This window comes from Hemicordylus capensis, chromosome 3 (assembly GCF_027244095.1).
Source record: "Hemicordylus capensis ecotype Gifberg chromosome 3, rHemCap1.1.pri, whole genome shotgun sequence".
In the NCBI taxonomy this organism is placed as follows: domain Eukaryota; kingdom Metazoa; phylum Chordata; class Lepidosauria; order Squamata; family Cordylidae; genus Hemicordylus; species Hemicordylus capensis.
This window is the reverse complement of record NC_069659.1, coordinates 64,972,194-64,991,846: the sequence shown is the minus strand read 5'-3', so window position 1 is coordinate 64,991,846 and position 19,653 is coordinate 64,972,194. Positions and strand designations below refer to the sequence as shown.

The 19,653-nt window shown below is 42.0% G+C and overlaps 1 protein-coding gene across 7 annotated transcripts in view; it reads left to right on the top strand.

Annotated features, from left to right (window-relative positions):
- The window catches only part of DCAF6 (DDB1 and CUL4 associated factor 6), a 90,252-nt gene extending 71,068 nt beyond the window's left edge, over window positions 1–19,184 (top strand). For 3 of the 7 annotated variants that reach the window (XM_053312634.1, XM_053312637.1, XM_053312635.1), the window contains 6 exons: window positions 1,873–1,911; window positions 7,580–7,718; window positions 8,481–8,637; window positions 9,538–9,626; window positions 10,134–10,239; window positions 18,748–19,184. In XM_053312634.1, coding sequence (XP_053168609.1) covers window positions 1,873–1,911; window positions 7,580–7,718; window positions 8,481–8,637; window positions 9,538–9,626; window positions 10,134–10,239; window positions 18,748–18,812 — 595 coding nt within the window. In that variant the 3' untranslated portion in view covers window positions 18,813–19,184. Of the gene's footprint in view, window positions 1–1,872; window positions 1,912–7,579; window positions 7,719–8,480; window positions 8,638–9,537; window positions 9,627–10,133; window positions 10,240–18,365; window positions 18,596–18,747 lie in introns of all 7 variants that reach the window. The other 4 variants (XM_053312636.1, XM_053312640.1, XM_053312638.1 and 1 more) reach the window with 2 other exon arrangements.
- The last annotated feature ends 469 nt before the right edge of the window (window positions 19,185–19,653 follow it).

The following is a 19,653-nucleotide window of genomic DNA, read 5'->3' as shown; positions in this document are numbered from 1 at the left end:
GCCTGGTCCTGGCTCCACCTCAAGTCCACAGGTGCCCACAATTGGCTCCTTCTCTCACTACCTCTGGCTCCAGCCATCACCTGCCCTGCCTAGCGCTCTCCACTTTAGTCCCAGGAACCACCAGCTGACACTGGTTACGGAATATGGATAAATTGTATAGTACTGAATTGTGGACCTGAAATACAAAGATCAGTTCTACAAAAAAAGGCTGGGTTTTTTAATTTACTAATTGAAGAAACTTTGCTTTTTCTCTGATCATAAAAAAGGACTCGTTTTGTCTAGAAAAGGATAAGCCAAACTATATAGCTCTTCGTATATTATTTATTTTAATGTTATTAAATTTATGGCCCAATTTTCAGCTCACTTTTCAGACTTTGGAAGATTAAAATCTATCACAATGACACAGCATATTTTATTTTTAGTTATTTATTTATATGCCGCCCAAAACCTGCATTGCTGGGCGGTTTACAATTAAAATCATTTAAAACATTAAAATCGCTAACTTTAAAAATCATTTAAAACCCATAGTTTTAAAAATATTAAAACCCATAGTTTAAAAAATATTAAAACTATAAATCTAATTAAAAACTTGGGTTGAATAAATGTGTCTCCAGTGCCTTTTTAAAAGTTGCCAGAGGGATGGCTCTTATTTCAATAGGGACTACATTCAAAAGTCCAGGGGCAGCAACGGAGAAGGCCCATTCCCAAGTAGCCGCCAAATGAGTTGGTAGCAACCATAGACGAACCTCTCCAGATGATCTCAACAGGTGGTGGGGCTCATGGTTACGTGATGAGGATGCATGAATATGTATGACAGAGTCTTGACAGTTGATGACATAGTCCCAGTTCCATGCTCTTTCTTTTAATGAAAGGGAAAAGGACGCCCTGGAGTAGGGAGCAGTCTGTTTTTTTGTCAGGTGACTTGAAGTACGAGGCATGAAATTGGCCAGATATGCTTCATTTGGGAGGAAGGCGGGTTGGGTAAGCGAGTCTTTCGCCACCTTCTCTCCTAGTCTTGCCTGGCTCTAGCGTGCCTGTTGCCAGTGTGCATGCCCTGAGCCCCCGACTTCACATAGTTTGGGAGGTGGGAGAGCTCTTGTCACCATCCCATTGCTTTAAAAGTTAAAAAATAATAATTAAGGTTAAAGAACAGTAAAGAAGCAGTAGAAATTGAGTCCCTATCGGGATGACCATTTCCCCATAGGAAGTCCTTTTAAAGCCTGTGCATTTAAAAGCCTTTAGGGCGGCAGTGTACTTCCCTGCCACTCCTTCCCCCTCTTTGGCCAGCAGTGGCTAGAAGTACTGGGAGTGTGTAATGTGCACATGCGCACCAGGTACTTCCAGCCAAAGAGGGGGAAGGGGCATCAGGGAGGTACATTGCTGCCCCGAAGGCTTCTATGGAAAACTAGAGCTGGTTGTGGGGAAAGCGGGGGGAGGGGTAAGTGCACCCTATCCCACCCTTAAAGTGGCATCCCCCCCCGCTTTGAACTTGGAACACACATACACCCCGGTGTTCAAACCTGTTCAGAGGCCTGTAAAAGGGCCTGCAAACTAGTTTGTGCACATCCCTATAGGATGGGACTGTTGGAAACCCTAACTTGCAGAGTCTGCTACAAGCTCTTGATTGTAGTATTTGGAGCTCTTGGCATGCCCAAGAACAAAATGAGACATGACGCAGGCAGAAGACACAGAAAATGGTGCAACCCCCCGCCCTGCAATTTGTTAACCCACTTCAGAAATAATTATAAAGTGATACACATTTTAAAAATCTAATGGTTAAATTGCATTCAAGACGCATTCTGCACTATAACTTTAAAAACAGTATGCACACATTTTTATTTGAATGACTTCAGCTTTTACTCCTTTTACTAGATATATCAGAGGAACAGCAGTAGGTGATAGAATAATGAGGTAATTCAAAATCTCCATTCTATATGAAATTCTGTTTTACTAGATCATTGGTGCAATATCTAACCCCCTTTTCTACTGGTTTATGTTAATCAAGTAGAGTCTTAAATCTACTAAACTTCATGCTGAGAAGGTTGAAAAGCAGAGTGATTTTTAGCTGCATGTTGTGCCAAGAAATAGTGAGACGAAATTGCTGTGTTAAGGTTTAATAACTTTATTAACCTCTTCAGTGTGTTCATGAAAGACAAATGCAGTATAAACAGTGTACAATGAAATTGATCTAGCTACTTAAATCTCTCTTGTTAAAGCACTTTTATTTTGCATGTGCTGCTGTTTATGTGGTTTGTTGATTAATAGAGCATTTAGTTTTGAAACTAATATTGTTTGAACACATTGGTTGGTTAATTTTTCAACACTATAATTGATAGAGTTAAGAATAACTCTGAAATATAAGCATCATTAGCTCGGAATCAAATGAGTACATAGATGCTTGCTTGCTTGCTTGCTTGCTTGCTTGCTTGCTTGTTTTGAAAGTAGCACATACATACACCCGACTTTAAGTTTCCCAAGTTTAAGAAGGTGTTTGATGAATAGATGGTATTGTTCCTCCCTTTAAACTGCTCTCTTTCCTTATCCTCAGACTGCGTTTGGGTGATGTAAAGAGCAGTGTGGGGTTCTGGATAAGGTTCTCTTCTGAACAGTAAACTTGGAGAGAGAGAAATATGCTCATGAGGACTGTCCTCGTGAGACTGTCTGGATCCTAGACTAGAGTCTAGAGATTAGAGTCTAGAGCAGGGGTGTCAAACTCTGATACCAGCTGTTGCTGACCTAACTCTCATCATCTTCAGTAATAGTGGCCAGTAGCCAGGGGTGATGGGAGTTGTAGGCCAACAAGAGCTGGAATGCCACAGTCTGACACACCTGGTCTAGAGCTGTTGAAAATTTCTCACAATACAGAAACACTTAAAAATGCTTGTTTGCTGTGTTAGCATCATATTATGAGAAATCCGAGTGCACTTAAAGGATTTTTGGATCAATCAAGTGAGTGTTGATAGGGAGTTGGTGAAATTAAGCTTAAAGATCCTAGTTAAACATAACATAATGTCTACATAGTGTTACCAAAGATCATTTACAGCATACAAAAGGGTAAATGCAAACTACAGTCTTCAGATGAAGATGAGTATTTGGAGAGTATGGGATCTTGGAAGACTCAACTTTTACTTAACACGAATAATATCATGATCTAACTGAATTTTCAAATGTAGTACAACCCAGTTTATTTGAATGGCATGGGGTACTTGCAAATGTTAGAAGTTGCAATCTAAGTTGGATAAAATTGACATGAGGCAATATGGGGAACACATTGTGAATTTGACGAAGGGACATCCAGTGGTGTATACAGAGTGTAAATAATGTGAGAGGTATTTAAACGGAAACCAGTGGGAAGATAAAATGGACTTAACGACAATTTGCTTTAAGTAGCTCTTAGTATTGAAAACCACTCCCACCCCTACTCTTGGTATAAATGGAAATTGTAAGAACATAAGAACAGCCCTGCTGGATCAGGCCCAAGGCCATTCTAGTCCAGCATCCTGTTTCACACAGTGGCTGAGCAGATGCCGTTGGAAGCCTATAGGCAGGAGTTGAGGGCATGCCCTCTCTCCTGCTGTTACTCCCCTGCAACTGGTACTCAGAGGCAACATTGGTGACAGAATGGAGCCCTGAGGGACTCCGTATAACAGCTCCCATTTTGAGGAGCAACTGTCGGCAAGTTCCACCATCTGGAATCTGCCTGAGAGATAGGAGAGGAACCACTGCAAAGCGGTGCCCCCCTACCCCAACTCCCCCAGGTAATCCAGAAGGATACCATGGTTAATGGTATAGAATGCTGCCCAGAGAGACAAAAGAACCAACTGAGTCACACTCCCTCCATCAATTCCCCAGTAGAGGCCATCCATCAGGCCGACCAAGACTGCCTCAACCCCATAGCCTGCTCTAAAGCCAGTTTTAATTGGGTCTAGATAATGGGCCTATGTACCCAGAACAAGGTATAACATTAAACAAGCATTACAAATGAGCAACACTGACAGGGCGAATCATAAGCAAGATCCTGTGCAAAAGACTTGAAAGGGTGAAGAATGCCTGCATTTTGGAATAGTTCCTGCAGACCTCTTGGATACACTATGCTTGTGATAATTAGAGGAAGTACCCCAAATGGTAGAGGCTTTGAGGATATGGTTCAATATAGGACCCATAACCCTTAGTTCAAAGCTAATTTAATGTTAGTTTAATCTGCAGATTAAAGACCACTGAATATAAAGCTTTGGCTAACAACTTGCAAGTGGAAGCTGAGATAATAACCTAACATATGGAAAACACAAAGTGAAGCTATTTCCGTGTAGTTATAGAGAACCTGTACTCACATCTACATTGCCTCACAAGTTGCCTCCATGGGTAAAAAAATTAAAACTCTCCTTGATCTGTGATTATTTGCATGATCAAATTATTTAGATAGCATAGAGAGATTTGGGTATCTGAATGTTCTGGGAGACACGCAAACCATTTCAGTTTTCAGACAATGAAAATGCCGACCTCCTTGCTGAAATATATAACTTATTCCTGCAATCAGGCTCTGTAACACTGATTTTCAACAAGGGACCCAGGGGCGATCTGGGAACTTACAGGCCAGTTAGCTTAACGTCCGTCCCAGGCAAATTGATGGAAAGCATCCTCAAGGATAAAATTGTGAAGCACATAGAAAAACAGGCTCTGCTGCGAGTGAACCAGCATGGCTTCCGCAAAGGTAAATCTTGCTTCACCAACCTTTTGGAGTTCTTTAAGAGTGTCAACAAGTGTATGGATCTAGGTGATCCAGTTGACATAGTATAACTGGACTTCCAAAAAGCTTTTGACAACGTTCCGCATCAAAGACTCCTGAGGAAACTTAGCGGTCATGGGATAAGGGGTCAAGTACATGTGTGGATTGCTAACTGGTTGAAAGACAGGAAACAGAGGGTAGGTATAAATGAAGAGTTTTTTACAATGGAGGGTAGTAAGAAGTGGGGTCGCCCAAGGATCTGTACTGGGACCGGTGCTTTTTAATTTATCAATAAATGATCTAGAAGCAGGGGTAAGCAATGAGGTGGCCAAATTTGCAGATGATACCAAACTCTTTTGGATAGTAAAATCCAAAACGGATTGTGAGGAGCTCCAAAAAGATCTCTCCAAACTGGGTGAGTGGGTGATAAAATGGCAAATGCAGTTCAGTGTTGGCAAGTGTAAAGTGATGCACATTGGGACAAAAAACCCCAACTTCAAGTATACTCTAATGGGATCTGAGCTGTTGGTGACTGACCAGGAGAGGGTTCTTGGGGTCGTGGTGGACAGCTTGTTGAAAGTGTCGACTCAATGTGCGGCAGCTGTGAAAAAGGCCAATTCCATGCTAGGGATTATTAGGAAGGGGATTGAAAATAAAACGGCTAATATTATAATGCCCTTATACAAAACGGTGTGGCCACACCTGGAGTACTGCATACAATTCTGGTCACCACATCTAAAAAAGGACATTGTAGAATTGGAAAAGGTTCAGAAGAGGGCAACCAAGATGATCAGGGGCCTAAAGCACCTTTCTTATGAGGCAAGGCTACAACACCTGTGGCTATTTAGTTTAGAAAAAAAGACGACTGTGGGCAGATGTGATAGAGGTCTATAAAGCCATGCATGGTGTAGAGAAAGTGGATAGAGAGAAATTCTTCTCCCTCTCCCATAACTCTAGAACCAGGGTCATCCCATGAAATTGATTGCCGGGAAATCTAGGATCAACAAACGGAAATACTTTTTCACACAATACATAATCCACTTGTGGAATTCTTTGCCACGAGATGTGGTGACAGCCAACAACCTGGATGGCTTTAAGAGGGGTTTGGATAACTTCATGGAGGAGAGGTCTATCAATGACTACTAGTTGGAGTGAAATAGGCCACCTCCAGCCTCAAAGGCAGGATGCTTCTGAGTACCAGTTGCAGGGGAGTAACAGCAGGAGAGAGGGCATGCCCTCAACTCCTGCCTGTTGCCTTCAGTGCTGTCTGGTGGGCCACTGTGCAAAACTCGAGGGTCCTTGGGCCTGATCCAGCAGGGCTGTTCTTATGTTCTTACCTTAGAGAACGCCTCCTTCTGCATGATTCCCATTGCACATTAAGATCATCTGAGGAAGTCAGTCTCCATTTACCACCAGTACATCTGGTGGTGACTTAGAGGAGGGCCTTCTCTGTAGCTGCTCTTGGGCTATGGAATGTACTTCCTGCAGAAATCTGTAATTTGAATTCATATTGGCCTTCAGGAGAGCCCTCAAACCTGTTTGGCCTGGCCTTGCAGAGTTTTTAATTTGTTGTAAATGTTTTTAACTTGCTGTAACTGGGTTTTCCAGGGGTTTTAAACTGTTTTGAACGTTTTAACTGTTAATTGTTTTTATGGTGTTTTATAGTCTGTTTTTAATTGCTAATTGATTTTAATTGTTTTGTTTTAGTGTACACCACCCTGAGCCATTTTTGGAAGGGGGGTATTGAAATTCAATGAATGAATAGGCAAGATTGTGCCTTAGCAATTAAAAAAAATTTCTCTTACAAGACCATTCATAAGTCTCAGCAATGTGTTTTTAGCTCAAACAGCTTTTTATTGAGATTTCATAATTGTGACTTATTCCTTCAATGGATTAAACAGAAGAAATCAGTCCTGTTGGATCAGGCCCAAGGCCTATCTAGACCAGCATCCTGTTTCACACAATGGCCCACCAGATGCCCTTTCTCCTGCATTCTTTCCCTGCAGATTCGGTTTTCCAAGAAAGGGACATTTTTCTCTGGATATCTTGCATTCATTTTGAGTTGCTTTCTACCTAATACACTTCAACAACAAACTTCACCCAGCAAGGTTATTGGTGTTGGTTTAAAACACACTTCAACCAACAAAAAAATTTTGGGCTTCTTTTTCAGTCCTAGTTTCTCTATAACATAAGTCAAAAGCTCACAGATCACTTACTGATTAAAGTGAAAAGCACTTTCTTGTCTTATTTTCCTCCAGAATATGTGTTTGTGCCAGTTGAAGTGTGTAGGAATGGATATGGTATAGCCTCTTGTGTAACATTTAATACCATTGATTTCTGCATTGTTTGAAAGCACCTCGATGTACAAATCATGCTAACATTTACCATCTCAGCCTAGGCTCAGTATTTGGATTGACACTTTTATAGTTAGCTGGAACCAAGACATTTTCAATAAAAGTTACTAGGGTTGATGACAGCTAATCAGAGTATTATACTAAAAGAGGCTTTGGACATCCCTGGTTTGGCTGGCAAGGCTTATGAAGTAGCCACTTGATCTGCTGTTGGCACAACTTGTAACCTTCAAAAGGGAACTTGCATAGATTTAGGCCTCCCCCACCTTTTGGATGGGGGAGAGAAATCAGTTGCTTCACATATAGCAAAGATTTTCTTTTCTGAATAGGATGCAGCTTGAACCTTGCTTACAGGTAGCCTGCTTAAATCCCATTGAAGTGATTTGGAGTTAAAAAGTCTAACTCTGTACAGGATGACAATCCAGATCACTTTGTACCTTTCTGAAAGTGGTGGTCTTTCTGCTTTATAATTTCTGAAAGTGGTGGTCTTTCTGCTTTATAGACGATCTGCTGTAGCACGCATCCAGGAACTCTTCAGAAGAAGGAAAGAGAGGAAAGAGATGGAGGAATTGGAAACCTTGAATATTAGGCGTCCTTTAATAAAAATGGTTTACAAAGGTCATCGGAACTCCCGGACAATGGTATATTTTTTGTTGCTAAGGTTGTATTTTGCTTTGTGCTAAACATTTTTTACTCTAATCTTTAAAAAAGGGGAAATTATGACATTTAAAATGTATGCATTTTTATTTCAATGCATGGATTTACACAATTATGATTGTATTAGTCTTTGAAAGGACTAATAGTCTTTGAGAGGCTTTAGCACAGAGTACTGTATCTTAGGTTTACTTTATAAAAGGACCTTGCAGCCTAGAAGAAGAATATGGTAAATGATGCTGTATCTGTGTATTCTAAGGGCGGTCTTTAGTATCTGTGTATACTTCCTTAGTGTCTTTTTAATATGGATAAGGAATGTCTTAAACTTCTTGTAGATCACAAGAGATATTCAAACTATCAGTAATGTAAGAGGCTGTGGAGTACATTTTAAATAGTATAATTTGGAGAAAAACTTTTTTAAAAATTGCCTTTATTTGAAAATATTGGGCACAATTCTACCCCTGGCAATGACATGGGGGTAGGGGTGGAGAGGGAAGTGTGGTGGCTTCTTCTTCTTTCTTTCTCTTCTCTTTTCACTCCATATTACTTTTAAATGTATTTGTAATCTCAGCCTGATTTGTATTCCCAAATTTCAGAAGCCCGTAATTCGGGCCTACATGGTGGAAAAGTGAATGTGCTCTCATACATTGTCGCTGGTTTACAGAATACATATCTTGTCTTTCATATTTTCTGATTAGGCATGTCAACAATTATAAAATATTTGAAATTTTAACTCAATTTCCCTATAGATAAAAGAAGCCAATTTCTGGGGTTCTAACTTCGTTATGAGTGGTTCAGATTGTGGCCATATCTTCATATGGGATCGGCATACTGCTGAGCACTTGATGCTGCTGGAAGCAGATAACCATGTGGTGAACTGTCTACAGCCACATCCATTTGACCCAAGTAAGAAGGTTTCTATTTGTGATATACTTCTATAGCTTGTAGGGAAGCTTTCAAAAGCTTGCTACTTCATATCTCTTTTACCAAAAGGCTGGCCAGTTTAAAACTGCTTGCAGTCTAAAGGATGTGGTCTAATTTGTGAACTGGAAGCTAATGAGAGAGCTTGTCTCAAAGTTTGTCTGATCAAAAATCACCCTGCTTAAGATAACAAATAGGGAAAAGAAAAGATTTTCTGAAAAATTATGTGTGCTACCACCTCTGTTCCATCCCAAAGCTAGAAGGGGTCTTATTTCCATTGTGGTTGTTTCTCTTGAACTAGTATTTGAAGACTTCACACTGGCCCACATGTTCCACAGTGCTGCGAGGGCAGAATAAGAGCTGTGCCTTCGCAGAGCAACAGGCAAATGCTTGTCTGAGTGTGTGTGGAGGAGGAGCAGGAAGTGATTCTCAGTACTCTCCCCTTCTTCCAAAAGCACTTTTTGGCTTCCAGAAATAGATCCCTGAAGTTTGTGAGACAAGCTCTTGCTTCACCCTCCTAACATTGCAGAACATGTAGGCCAGTGTGATCACATGTTCCACTTTGTGCTATAGTCCTACAAGTCCCCATTTGAAGACAAACTTTTGTGGGTCATTATGTGCATTGTTCTCCTTTGCTGAATCGTGGACTGAATTCTGCATAGTGTGCATGTTCACAGACTTGTTTGTTGCATGCATTTGCAGCTCATCGGTAAGAAGTCCTAAATTTAACAATTTAATAGATTAAAAATGAAACCTTCTAATAAATGGATATAATGAAGCATGTCAATGTTGCTTCTACCAAATAACCTTTGCTTTTGCAAATGTAAAACTGAAGAAAAGGCCAGTTTGCAACTGTTGTCTAATATATTTAAAATAATTGTTTAGTTCTAGCTTCATCAGGTATTGATTATGATATAAAAATCTGGTCACCACTAGAAGAGTCAAAGATATTTAACCGAAAGCTTGCTGATGAGGTAAGATGACCATCACTATTTCAGTCATTGCTCCTATTTCTACAAGTTTCTTCCCTTATAATCATGTTGATAATGTCAGAGTTACTTGTGATTGAAGATGTTAATATTTTCTGTAGACCACAAGGAGAAACATTGGAGTTTCTGGTTATCCTCTAGCAACTAATTTCATACACATTTTACCACAAAGATAACAGTTAATAGAGTGAGACTTATCACTACGAACATAGAATTGAAATCTAAGGCAAATGTGCTATGGAAAATGTTCTTAAATGTAAATAATGTTTTGGAAATGATCAGTTTGTCACTTGAACTAGTGTTTATACATCACGTACAACCCCAATTTGACAAGAGCTGTGTGAAAACATGTCTTGAGATGCTTTGACAGATACTTATACAACATCTTTGTGAGACACTATTAGTTAAGTATACAATTAGCTATTTTTGAAAGATACATCTGCTTTTCTGAACTGTTGCTCAGTTACTGTTTCACTTCCCTCCTTTCTGTAGGTTATAACTCGAAATGAATTAATGCTGGAAGAGACCAGAAACACCATCACTGTTCCAGCTTCTTTCATGTTGAGGATGTTGGCCTCACTGAACCATATAAGAGCAGGTAGGAGGTTTTTTGAGAAACATAAGTAGATTTCTTATGTATGAGATATAATTTCTACACACAATTTTCATACCATTTTTTAAAAAACTACTTTCTGAAATCAGTATAAATGTAGAAGATAAGAATACTGTGCATGGCAGGAAAAAAAATTGTAATCTGGGTATGGCCTACAGGCTTTACAGTGATGGCTCTTGCTCCAGAACAAGTCAGCTGTCTTACTGATTATCTCCTGCCACTATGTAAAATTCTGCTTAGCCTACTGCAAACATGCTGCTGCCTCCTGGTAGTTCAGCTGAGTATCCATAATACTGTCGCTTTTCTCCGCTATAATGTTCCTACCATATTATTTATAGGGAGCTATATACTATCAGCATTTCTAGTATACCTGTAGCATGATCTGTAGGACATTCATAAGCCTGGGTTCTTGCATCTGTGTGGGATCTCATGGGTGGAATATCCAAGCTCCTTGTGGCGCTCACGCAACTCACCTTGTGTTCGGTGTGACTATTTATTTTGGTGGTTGGAGCATCCTTCCTTTAGGTCCTTTCCAACCACCGAATTGTTCACCTCGTCAGCTAGGCCTCCTCAGTTGGATTTGGTTCTACACAAAGAGAGAGAGTTTGGTGAAGTGTGTTTTACTTTTTGGACAGTTGCGAACTGCTCATTTCTAAATGGACTGTTTTTTGTTGACGGATTTGGATGGTTTCCCCAGTTTGACACAGCTTGATCTCTGTAGGAATTCATGGTCACTCACAACTGGGTCTTCTGCACCTGTGCAGTAAGCCACAGAAGAATCTTTAGCTCCATTTAGGAGCATGCTGGCCCTTTAAGACATAGTGCTATCAGAGCCTTCAAAGGGTGTCTATAATACCAGCAGTAGAGCTTCTCCCTCTTCAGTTTCTTCTTGTCCGCTGCCTCGAGAAAGATCTGCTCCTGTTTCCCTCAGGTTTCTGTAAGAGATTTAGAGACTGTTTTTTCTGCTTAATAGTTTGGTTTTGACTGGACTGTTTCTGACTACTCTCTGCTTATTGTTCTGGATTGTTTTTTGACTTGGTATTTGACTCAGACTGTTATTGAACTTGACTTTCCTACTCCTGTTTTGGCATTTCTCTCTTTTGGACTGACATGGATTGTTTTGGATTGAACTATGTCTGCCCATAAAAGTTTCAAGCACTGTTCAACTTGTAAAGGCACTTTGACCTCTTCTGATGGACATACCGGCTGCCCTAATTTGAATGGGGGATTCCCATAACACCAGCACTTGTAAAGCACGTCTTTCTTTTAAGAAGAAAACACGACTAAGTCATCAACTTCATTTAAAAGTGTCCCTGTATGTGAATATACTCCGACTGGGAATGCCGAGACCGAGCCCGCCTTCGCCACCACAAACCTCGGTGTCTAGTAGGTCAGCACCCTCGACGTCAATTTCGGCGTTCGACATCCATACCTTTAATGTCGACTGATTCTTTCAAGAAGCCATTGGAGAGAGGGTGCAAAAGGCACAAGCACACGCATGAGCATGACCGCTCGGCATCCTGAGAGCCCTGCAAGGAGGAGGAGAAGCATAGCTCCTTGGGGAGCTCGGGCAAGACAAAACCACCTTTGCTTGTGTCTGCCTTAGCATAGGGATCGGGACCAAAGGTTTCGAACATTGTACTGGCAAAAACACCTTCTCCAGCATTGGCACAGCCTGCAACATCATTTTCTCCTCAACTGGTGTCAACCTTGTCAAAGTCGAGATCCTCAAACTCAGCTAGCTCAACATCAATTGGACCTCGACTCCTCGCACCAGTGTACTCGACGTCGACTACTTCCACATTGAAAGAGACCTCCTCGGCTCTGAGGCACTCAGCGCTGATAGCGTCAACTACACTAACATCTTCAACGCCGGCTCAGCTTTTGTCCCCCGTCGACACCGGCTCCAATCCAATTCCTACCTAGACTCTCAACATCTTTCACCAGTTTGTTCAGCTCCATCATCACCAATAGTGATCTCTCATACGGCAACTCTAGATCAGTCACCTCATTGCTCACCAAACCTATCCTTCTAATAAACTATATCTAAATACTGTAAACAGCCAACAAAACCAGCTATGAAGATAGAAAGTCAGCAGGGGAGGGGGCACTTCCCAGTGTATTGCACAGAATGCCACATGTATGACTGTTTGCCCCATGGGCAGAAGTCATGGGTGTGTGCTCAGTACAAGGAGCTCCTGGCTCTCAGGGAACAAATTTGTTCCCTTGAGACCAAGGTGGTGGATCTGGAGAAGCTCAGAGAGGCATGTGGATGAGACCTTCAGGGACGTGATAGAGGCATCCCACTCCAGGGCTGATAGCTCCTCTGCTGTCATGTAGAATAAAGGTCTCAGGCAAGGAGGACACTGGTCTGAGGAAGAGGGAAATGCTCCTTTAGAAGGGACCCCTTCCATGGATGGGTGATCCTTGTAGTGAGTGATTCGATCATTAGAGGTATAGAGAGATGGATTTGTGACCTGCGTGTTGACCACATGGTGACTTGCCTGCCTGATGCGAAGATTGCGGACATCATGCAGCATCTGGATAGGCTCTTAGGCAGTGCTGGGGAGGAGACAGCTGTCGTGGTGCACGTCAGCACCAACGATGTGGGGAAATGTAGTTGGGAGGTCCTAGAAACCAAATTTAGCTAAGACATTCTTTGGTGGTCCCAGTCGGGCTCCCTGACACAAGGAACTTCCTTTCAGATGTTGAATCTTACGATATTGGTCACTACCAATGCGTCCATGCAGGGTTGTGGCACCCACTGTGGGGCTCTAAATTCGCAAGGCCTATGGAACCCTCAGCAACAGAAACTCCACATTAATTTTCTAGAGCTCCTGGCTGTTTTCCTAGCCTTTAAGGCATTTTTGCCCATCATCCAGGGCCAAGTGGTTCAGGTGTCTATTAATAACACTGCAGCTATTGCCTACTTGAACCACCAAGGGGGTACCGTATCTAGGTCCCTGAACAACCTTGCCCTACAACCCTGGGACTGGTGCTTGCGTTATGGTATATTGCCTATGGCCATCCATATAAAGGGGGAAGATAATATTCTGGCTGACTCCCTTAGTTGAGATGTCTCCTTCTCTATCCTCCATGAGTGGGAACTTAACGGCACTGTTTTGTCAGACCTCTTTGACTCGTGGGCTGCACCCAGTCTGAACATATTTGCCATGGTGGATAATACTAAGTACTCTATGTTCTGCTCTAGGGTGGGTCTTGGCAAGGGATCAACTGCGTTGGCAGGGCAGCATTTATTATCTTTTTCCTCCTTTCCCATTGTTGTCTAGGATAATAGGAAAGATCCTCCAAGAGCACACTCAGTGTATTCTGGTGTGCCCCGGTGGCTCCGGCAACCGTGGTTCTCGGCTCTTCTCTGGCTGTGCAGTGGATCCTACCACAGCCTTCCACCTTGTGGAGATCTACTCATGAGAGGTGTGGAGGCTTAACTTCTAGATGACATCCTGTTAAACGAAAGAAAGGCCTCTACGAGAAGGTCTTACAAGTGCAAATTGAAACGTTCCACATCCTATGCCTCATCAAACGGCTTTGACCCTCTTGAAGCCTGAATAAGACAGATACTCCTCTACCTTGCCCATCTCAAAGGGCTGGAACTTTCTAACACCTCCATCAAGGTTCACCTAGGTGCCATTTCAGCACACCACCAAGGCTGGGATGGTAGATCTGTCTTTGTCCATCCTGACTTTAAATGATTTCTAAAGGGGGTTAATAACCTGTACCTTGCGGTATGGGCACCCATTGAGCCTTGGAGTCTCTCGCTTGTGCTGTCCATTCTTATGGAGGCTCCCTTTGAACCATTACTATCTTCCTCCATGAGACTGCTGTGTCTAAAAAACGCCTTCCTTGTTGCCATCATGTCGGCAAAGCGGGTCAGTGAACTTGCTGCGCCAAGGGCAGACTCCCCTTATACCAAGTTATATCCGGACAAGGTTAACCTTCTCCTGGATCCTAACTTCTGTCCTAAAGTTGTATCAGGCTTTCATATCAACCAGGACATTGTATAGCCTACCTTTTTCTGTGACCCTTCTATGCCCCTTGAATGTTCTGTGCATGCCCTGGATGTTGGAAGGTGTCTCCTTTATTTTTTTTTTAACTGCACTAAGTTATTCAGGCGGTCAAACTATTCATCTCCTATATGGGGACAAGTAAAGGCCTTGCCATTTCTAGACAAAGACTGTCCAATTAGTTCAGCTAATCTTCTTTTGTTACAAGAAGCAAGGTGTTCAGCCACCCTCCAAGATCAGGGCACATTCCACTAGATCCATGGCTACCTCAGCTGCCCACATGGGCATCGATATGAAGGACATCTGCAGGGCTACTACCTGGTCCTCGGACCTGCCCTTTGTCTGACATTATGCTGTGTGGACTTGTGATTTGCTTCAGAGGCCAATTTTGGTCAGGCAGTCTTGAAGAAAGTACTGTAACCGCTAGCACCCACCTCCTCCTTACACGGGAGCTAGTCACTCACCCGGTTGTGAGTGACCATGAATCCCTACAGAGATAAACAGGTTGCTTACCTGTAACTTATCTCTGTGGTGATCCATAGTCACTCATAACACCTGCCTGACCATCCCCTCTGCTAGCTTCTTTTTGACTTATCCTGTTTATATACCTGTGCTGCTGTGGTGCTTGCTGTTATCTTCTTCCCCTGAATGATGTTAGTCTCTTCGCAGTGGCCATTTCAGGTACCGAAGAGGGAGGCACTCTACTGCTGGTACTATAGACACCCTTTGAAGGCTCTGATATCACTACAACTTAAAGGGCCAGCATGCACCTAAACTGAGCTAAAAATTCTTCCATGGCTTACTGCACAGGCACAGAAGACCCAGTTGTGAGTGACCATGGATCCCCACAGAGATAATAAGTTACAGATAAGCAAACTGAGTTTTTTTGGTTTGTTCCTGAATTCTCAATGGACGTTAGGAAAACTTTTAAGAAGTGCAAAGATTATAGGGGAAAGTTGCCTTTGACAGATTGGCATGACTCCTGTTCATTCTGTTTAGGCGAGGATCATAATACAAGGATCTGCAGAAACTGCACATCCTTCTCTCATCATACTTTAAAAAACTGGGCACTTAGAGTCCAGTCAGCTCTGTATGAACAAGCGCTTTACCCCTGACACCGATGCCACACTCTCCATAGTTGTGGTTGTCGACCTCAGTGTCAACACCAACTAAATCATTGATGTCTACTTCAGCTTCGAGATTGACATCAGAGGAGCATGTATTCAAATACCCAGCGGAGGTCTCGAAAGATTCTGCCTCCAGGAATCACCATAGGAAGTATAAGAAAAAGAAAAGATCCACAGATGATGAACTGCTTTCAGAGTCACCGTCAAAGAAACAAAGACCTAGACCTGATTGGTCTAAATCAGGCTGTTATGCACTCCTTGCTTTCTCTGATAGACTCTACAGAGAGCATTCTATTGGCTTCAGCATTTAGAGGATTTTCAAGTCAATGACTAGATGTAGATGACGATGTTGAGAGATGGGTGCTATTCCTATTCCAAAAACGATTCCAATGCCTCCAGCTAAACATTACTCTCCAAGAAGCACTCAGCATTTGGATGATTCCTCTGCATTGGTTGATTTACCCAGTGCTCACATGGCTGCTGCTGCTCTGGTTACTGGACTTTACCTGCATCACTGGAAGGTTCTTACCACCACAGTTGCAGTAGAAAACCAGCGAGGGTTCAAGACTATTGCTGCACTACGTCTCCAGGCTTGCCATATGACTGTTATGATTAACGTCTGTGGAAGGTACAAAGGTCTGATTCTTTGGTGAGAATGAAAGGTTACAGAAGTGACCAGCTTCAGACAACTCAGGGGCTGGCTCCATCTGCAATCCAGAGGCAGAAGGGAGACATCCTGTTTAAAGTCCCTTCTGCAGTTGCAGGTCCTTCTTCATTAAAGTCTCTGCCTACATCAACTGCTGTTTCACAGACTTAAGCTACACTTGCTAAGGAAATTCTGGTGATCTCTGGGGAGAAGAGCCTTGTGCAGGGCACATGTGTTTCAGATACATCTGCTCAGGCAATTCAAGAGGAGACACTCTCCTCTGGGGAAGATTATACATCTTCCTCTAATTTGGATGGTGAACCTGCAGCAACAAAACATCCTTCTGACCCATCTCTGGATGAAAATGTACCTTCTAGACCTTCTGTCTCCCCCACTGAGGAGTTGAAGGTGTATCACGTGCTGGTGTCTGAGATGGCTGAAGTTTGGGGTCTGGAATTTAAAAAGCAGACTTCAGAAATTACTCTGCACAATCAGTTGCTCTCTCTTTGCTCCTGGTCACCACAAAGGTTGCACAGTCTACGTGGGATGCACTCAGTACTGTGACTCCAGTCTCTAAGAGACTAGAAGATTTGTACTGAGTTCAAGGGGAGGATAGCTCTTCCCTATTGAAACAACCCATGCCAAATTCTTTAGTGATAGACTGTGCAACTTCAAGGAAGTCTGGCCAATGCCACTCTGACAAGGATGGCTGCAAAATTGATAATATGGGTAGGAGAGTGTACTCTACTGCATGTCTATCCATTAAGATTGCAAATGATATCATCTGCATGGCCAGGTTCCACCACTCGGAAAATCTGCAACAGGGCAGAAAAGGCCTACCAGAGGAATTTTGTCAGAAATTCAAAGATAACTTTGCAGAGTCCACAAATATCACATGCCAACATTTTAGCACAGCAAAGCGCTTAGTGGAGACAGAATCAAGGTTACTGGTAACTGCTGTTTCGTTAAGAAGATGTGCAGCTACATTCTGCGAACCTGAAGCTGGATATGAAGGAGAAAATTGAGGGCCTTCCCTTTGACAGAAGGGGCTTGTTTAGTGAAGAAAATGATATCACGATGGAGAAGTTAAAGAAATCAAAATATACTGTGAAAATGTTTACATATTCTAGTACACAATCTTATTTGATTTACCAGCATCAGTCTTTTAAGCCACCAGAAAGGAGGGATTGCAAGAGGCCCTTTTGTCAACATCAGTGAAAGAGCTACAGCACCAAAGGCAAACAACAAGGCTCCCATTGTAAGCAACAGGAGCCAAGCAAGCAGCATCTTTGTCGATTTGACTGTTCCACTGGATAAGACTAGTGAGCTATGCACCTGCATGACAAAAGATAACATCAGATGTGTGGGCGCTGTGCATTGTCAATACCAGCTATGCGACAGAGTTCAAAACTCTACCTGTTTATGCAGGTATAAAATATACTGCAACTTCAACTTCTACCAGTCTGGTTAGACAGTCAGTTGAACAGTAGAGCCTTTCATTGGTTCTTTCAACTGACTGACCCACCTTTTAAGCCAATGGCTACCATTTATTTGAAATTCCTTTCCCTGAAAACTGCTTTTATAGTAGCCAAAACTACTGCAAACAGAGTTAGTGAGTTAATAGCTCTGACTCACTATATACAAAATTTTATCCTGACAAGGTGCTGTTGCAGATAGATCCTTTGTTCCGTCCTAAGGGGGTGTCAGATTTTCACCTGAATCAGTGCTTCCTACACTTTTCAGAAACCCTACAAAGCCTCTAGCCATATCCTTACATTCATTGGATGTTCAGAGGTCACTCTTATTTTACTAAGATTGGACTAAGGGCTAAAGTAAAGGTTTTTTGTAGCTTATAAGGGTAGGTTAAGGGTAGGTTAAAGGGCCATTCTATATCAAGGCAACACCTGCCCCATTGGCTGGTAGAACAAATCTCTTTAGCATACTAGGTTCGGAAATAAAACCACAATGCACAATTAGAGCTCACTCTACTAGGGCTTATGCAACATCAGTGGCACATATTTCAGGGATCCAAAGGGAAGATATCTGTAAGGCAGCAATATGGTCGTCTGAACTACTCTTTGTGAAAACACTATGCAATTGGCCTACGTTACTACAGAAGCTAATTTTGGAAGGGGAGTCTTGAGGAGAATTTTGCAATAGCTTACTGCTTCCTTCTCCTGGGAAAGCTCGCTAAACACACAGGCATATGAATGTCCTATGGATCACGCTACAGATAAACAGATTGCTCACTTGTAACATATGATCTGTAAGTGATCTGTAGACATTCATAAGATTCTCCCATCCTCCCCACAGGAGTAAATGAATAGATAAAGACTTACCAGTGCTCTCTAGAAGACTTCATGGGATGATCATCATATGGAGGCAGTCATCCAGGAACAAAAGGAAGGGCGCTCCAACCTCTGAATAAACTGCTGCACCAAGCACAAGGGGTGGTGTGTGATATTCCACCCATGAAATCCTGTGCAGGCGCAGAACCCAGGCTTATGAAAGTCTATGGATCACTTACACATCAAAAGTTACAGGTGAGCAACCTGTTTTTTCTGTTTGGTTCATTACTCAGTCACACTGTAATACACAGTGCTTAGTAAAGTTCTATGCAGTTTTGTATTCTAAATTAGAAAAGCTGGTTTAAAAAAGCTTCAGTTCTTTTACAAATTGCTCTTGTATCTTGCAGACCGACTGGAAGGAGACCGGTCTGAAGGCTCTGGCCAGGAGAATGAAAATGAAGATGAAGAGTAAATAACTCTTATCTGAGAGCACCTAGACGTCATGAAATTTGTATAAGTCATGAATTATATTTTTCCTTACAAAGCTTTAGTGCAATTTTAAGGTTTTGCTTTTGGGTAACCTAACATTTTGATTTTGAATGAATGTGTGCATGAAATGAGAGAGTGAGCAATTAAAATAAGCAAAATATTTTTGAAATGTTTTGCCATGTATGAGGGGTGCTAGAAAATGCAAAGTGCAATATTTTCCCTTAACTTGCAAACTTGGGAGCTTGGATCAGTGTTTAAAATAACTTACCTTATAGTAAAAACATTGGTTCAAATAAATTTCTATACCTGCTATCTGCATGTTTGTTGCTTTCTATTAAAAGATGTGGTTGTTTAACATTTGTGTCTGTCTTTTCACTGAATACATAGAGCACTCAAAGTACATTTGAAACACTTCATGTTTTGGAATAATATTTCAATTATTTCTTTTTCTCAGATTAATCCTGCAAGGTGGGCTTTTACTTGTCACACACTGAGTAAGAGTTGTGTGAGGGAAAGGCTGAAGTGCTTTTTGGTTACCCTTTCATCTTAAGCTGTCTGTCTTCCTGAATGAATGAATGCATTCATTCCTGAATGCATGAACAGAGAGTCTCTGAAATATATCTCTGAGGGTTCCCCAGCCCTTGGGAACATGTTTTGAGGAGGTACAGGTGACGGCAGAAGGAAGGCTGGATAATCGCTCTTCTCTACTCACATTAAAGCATTCTCCTCACACAGCTGTTACTCATTTTGTGATACTTAAGCAGCTTAGAAATATTCAGGCTTCTTAAAATACAAGCTAGGAACCTCAATTTGTTTTGTTGATT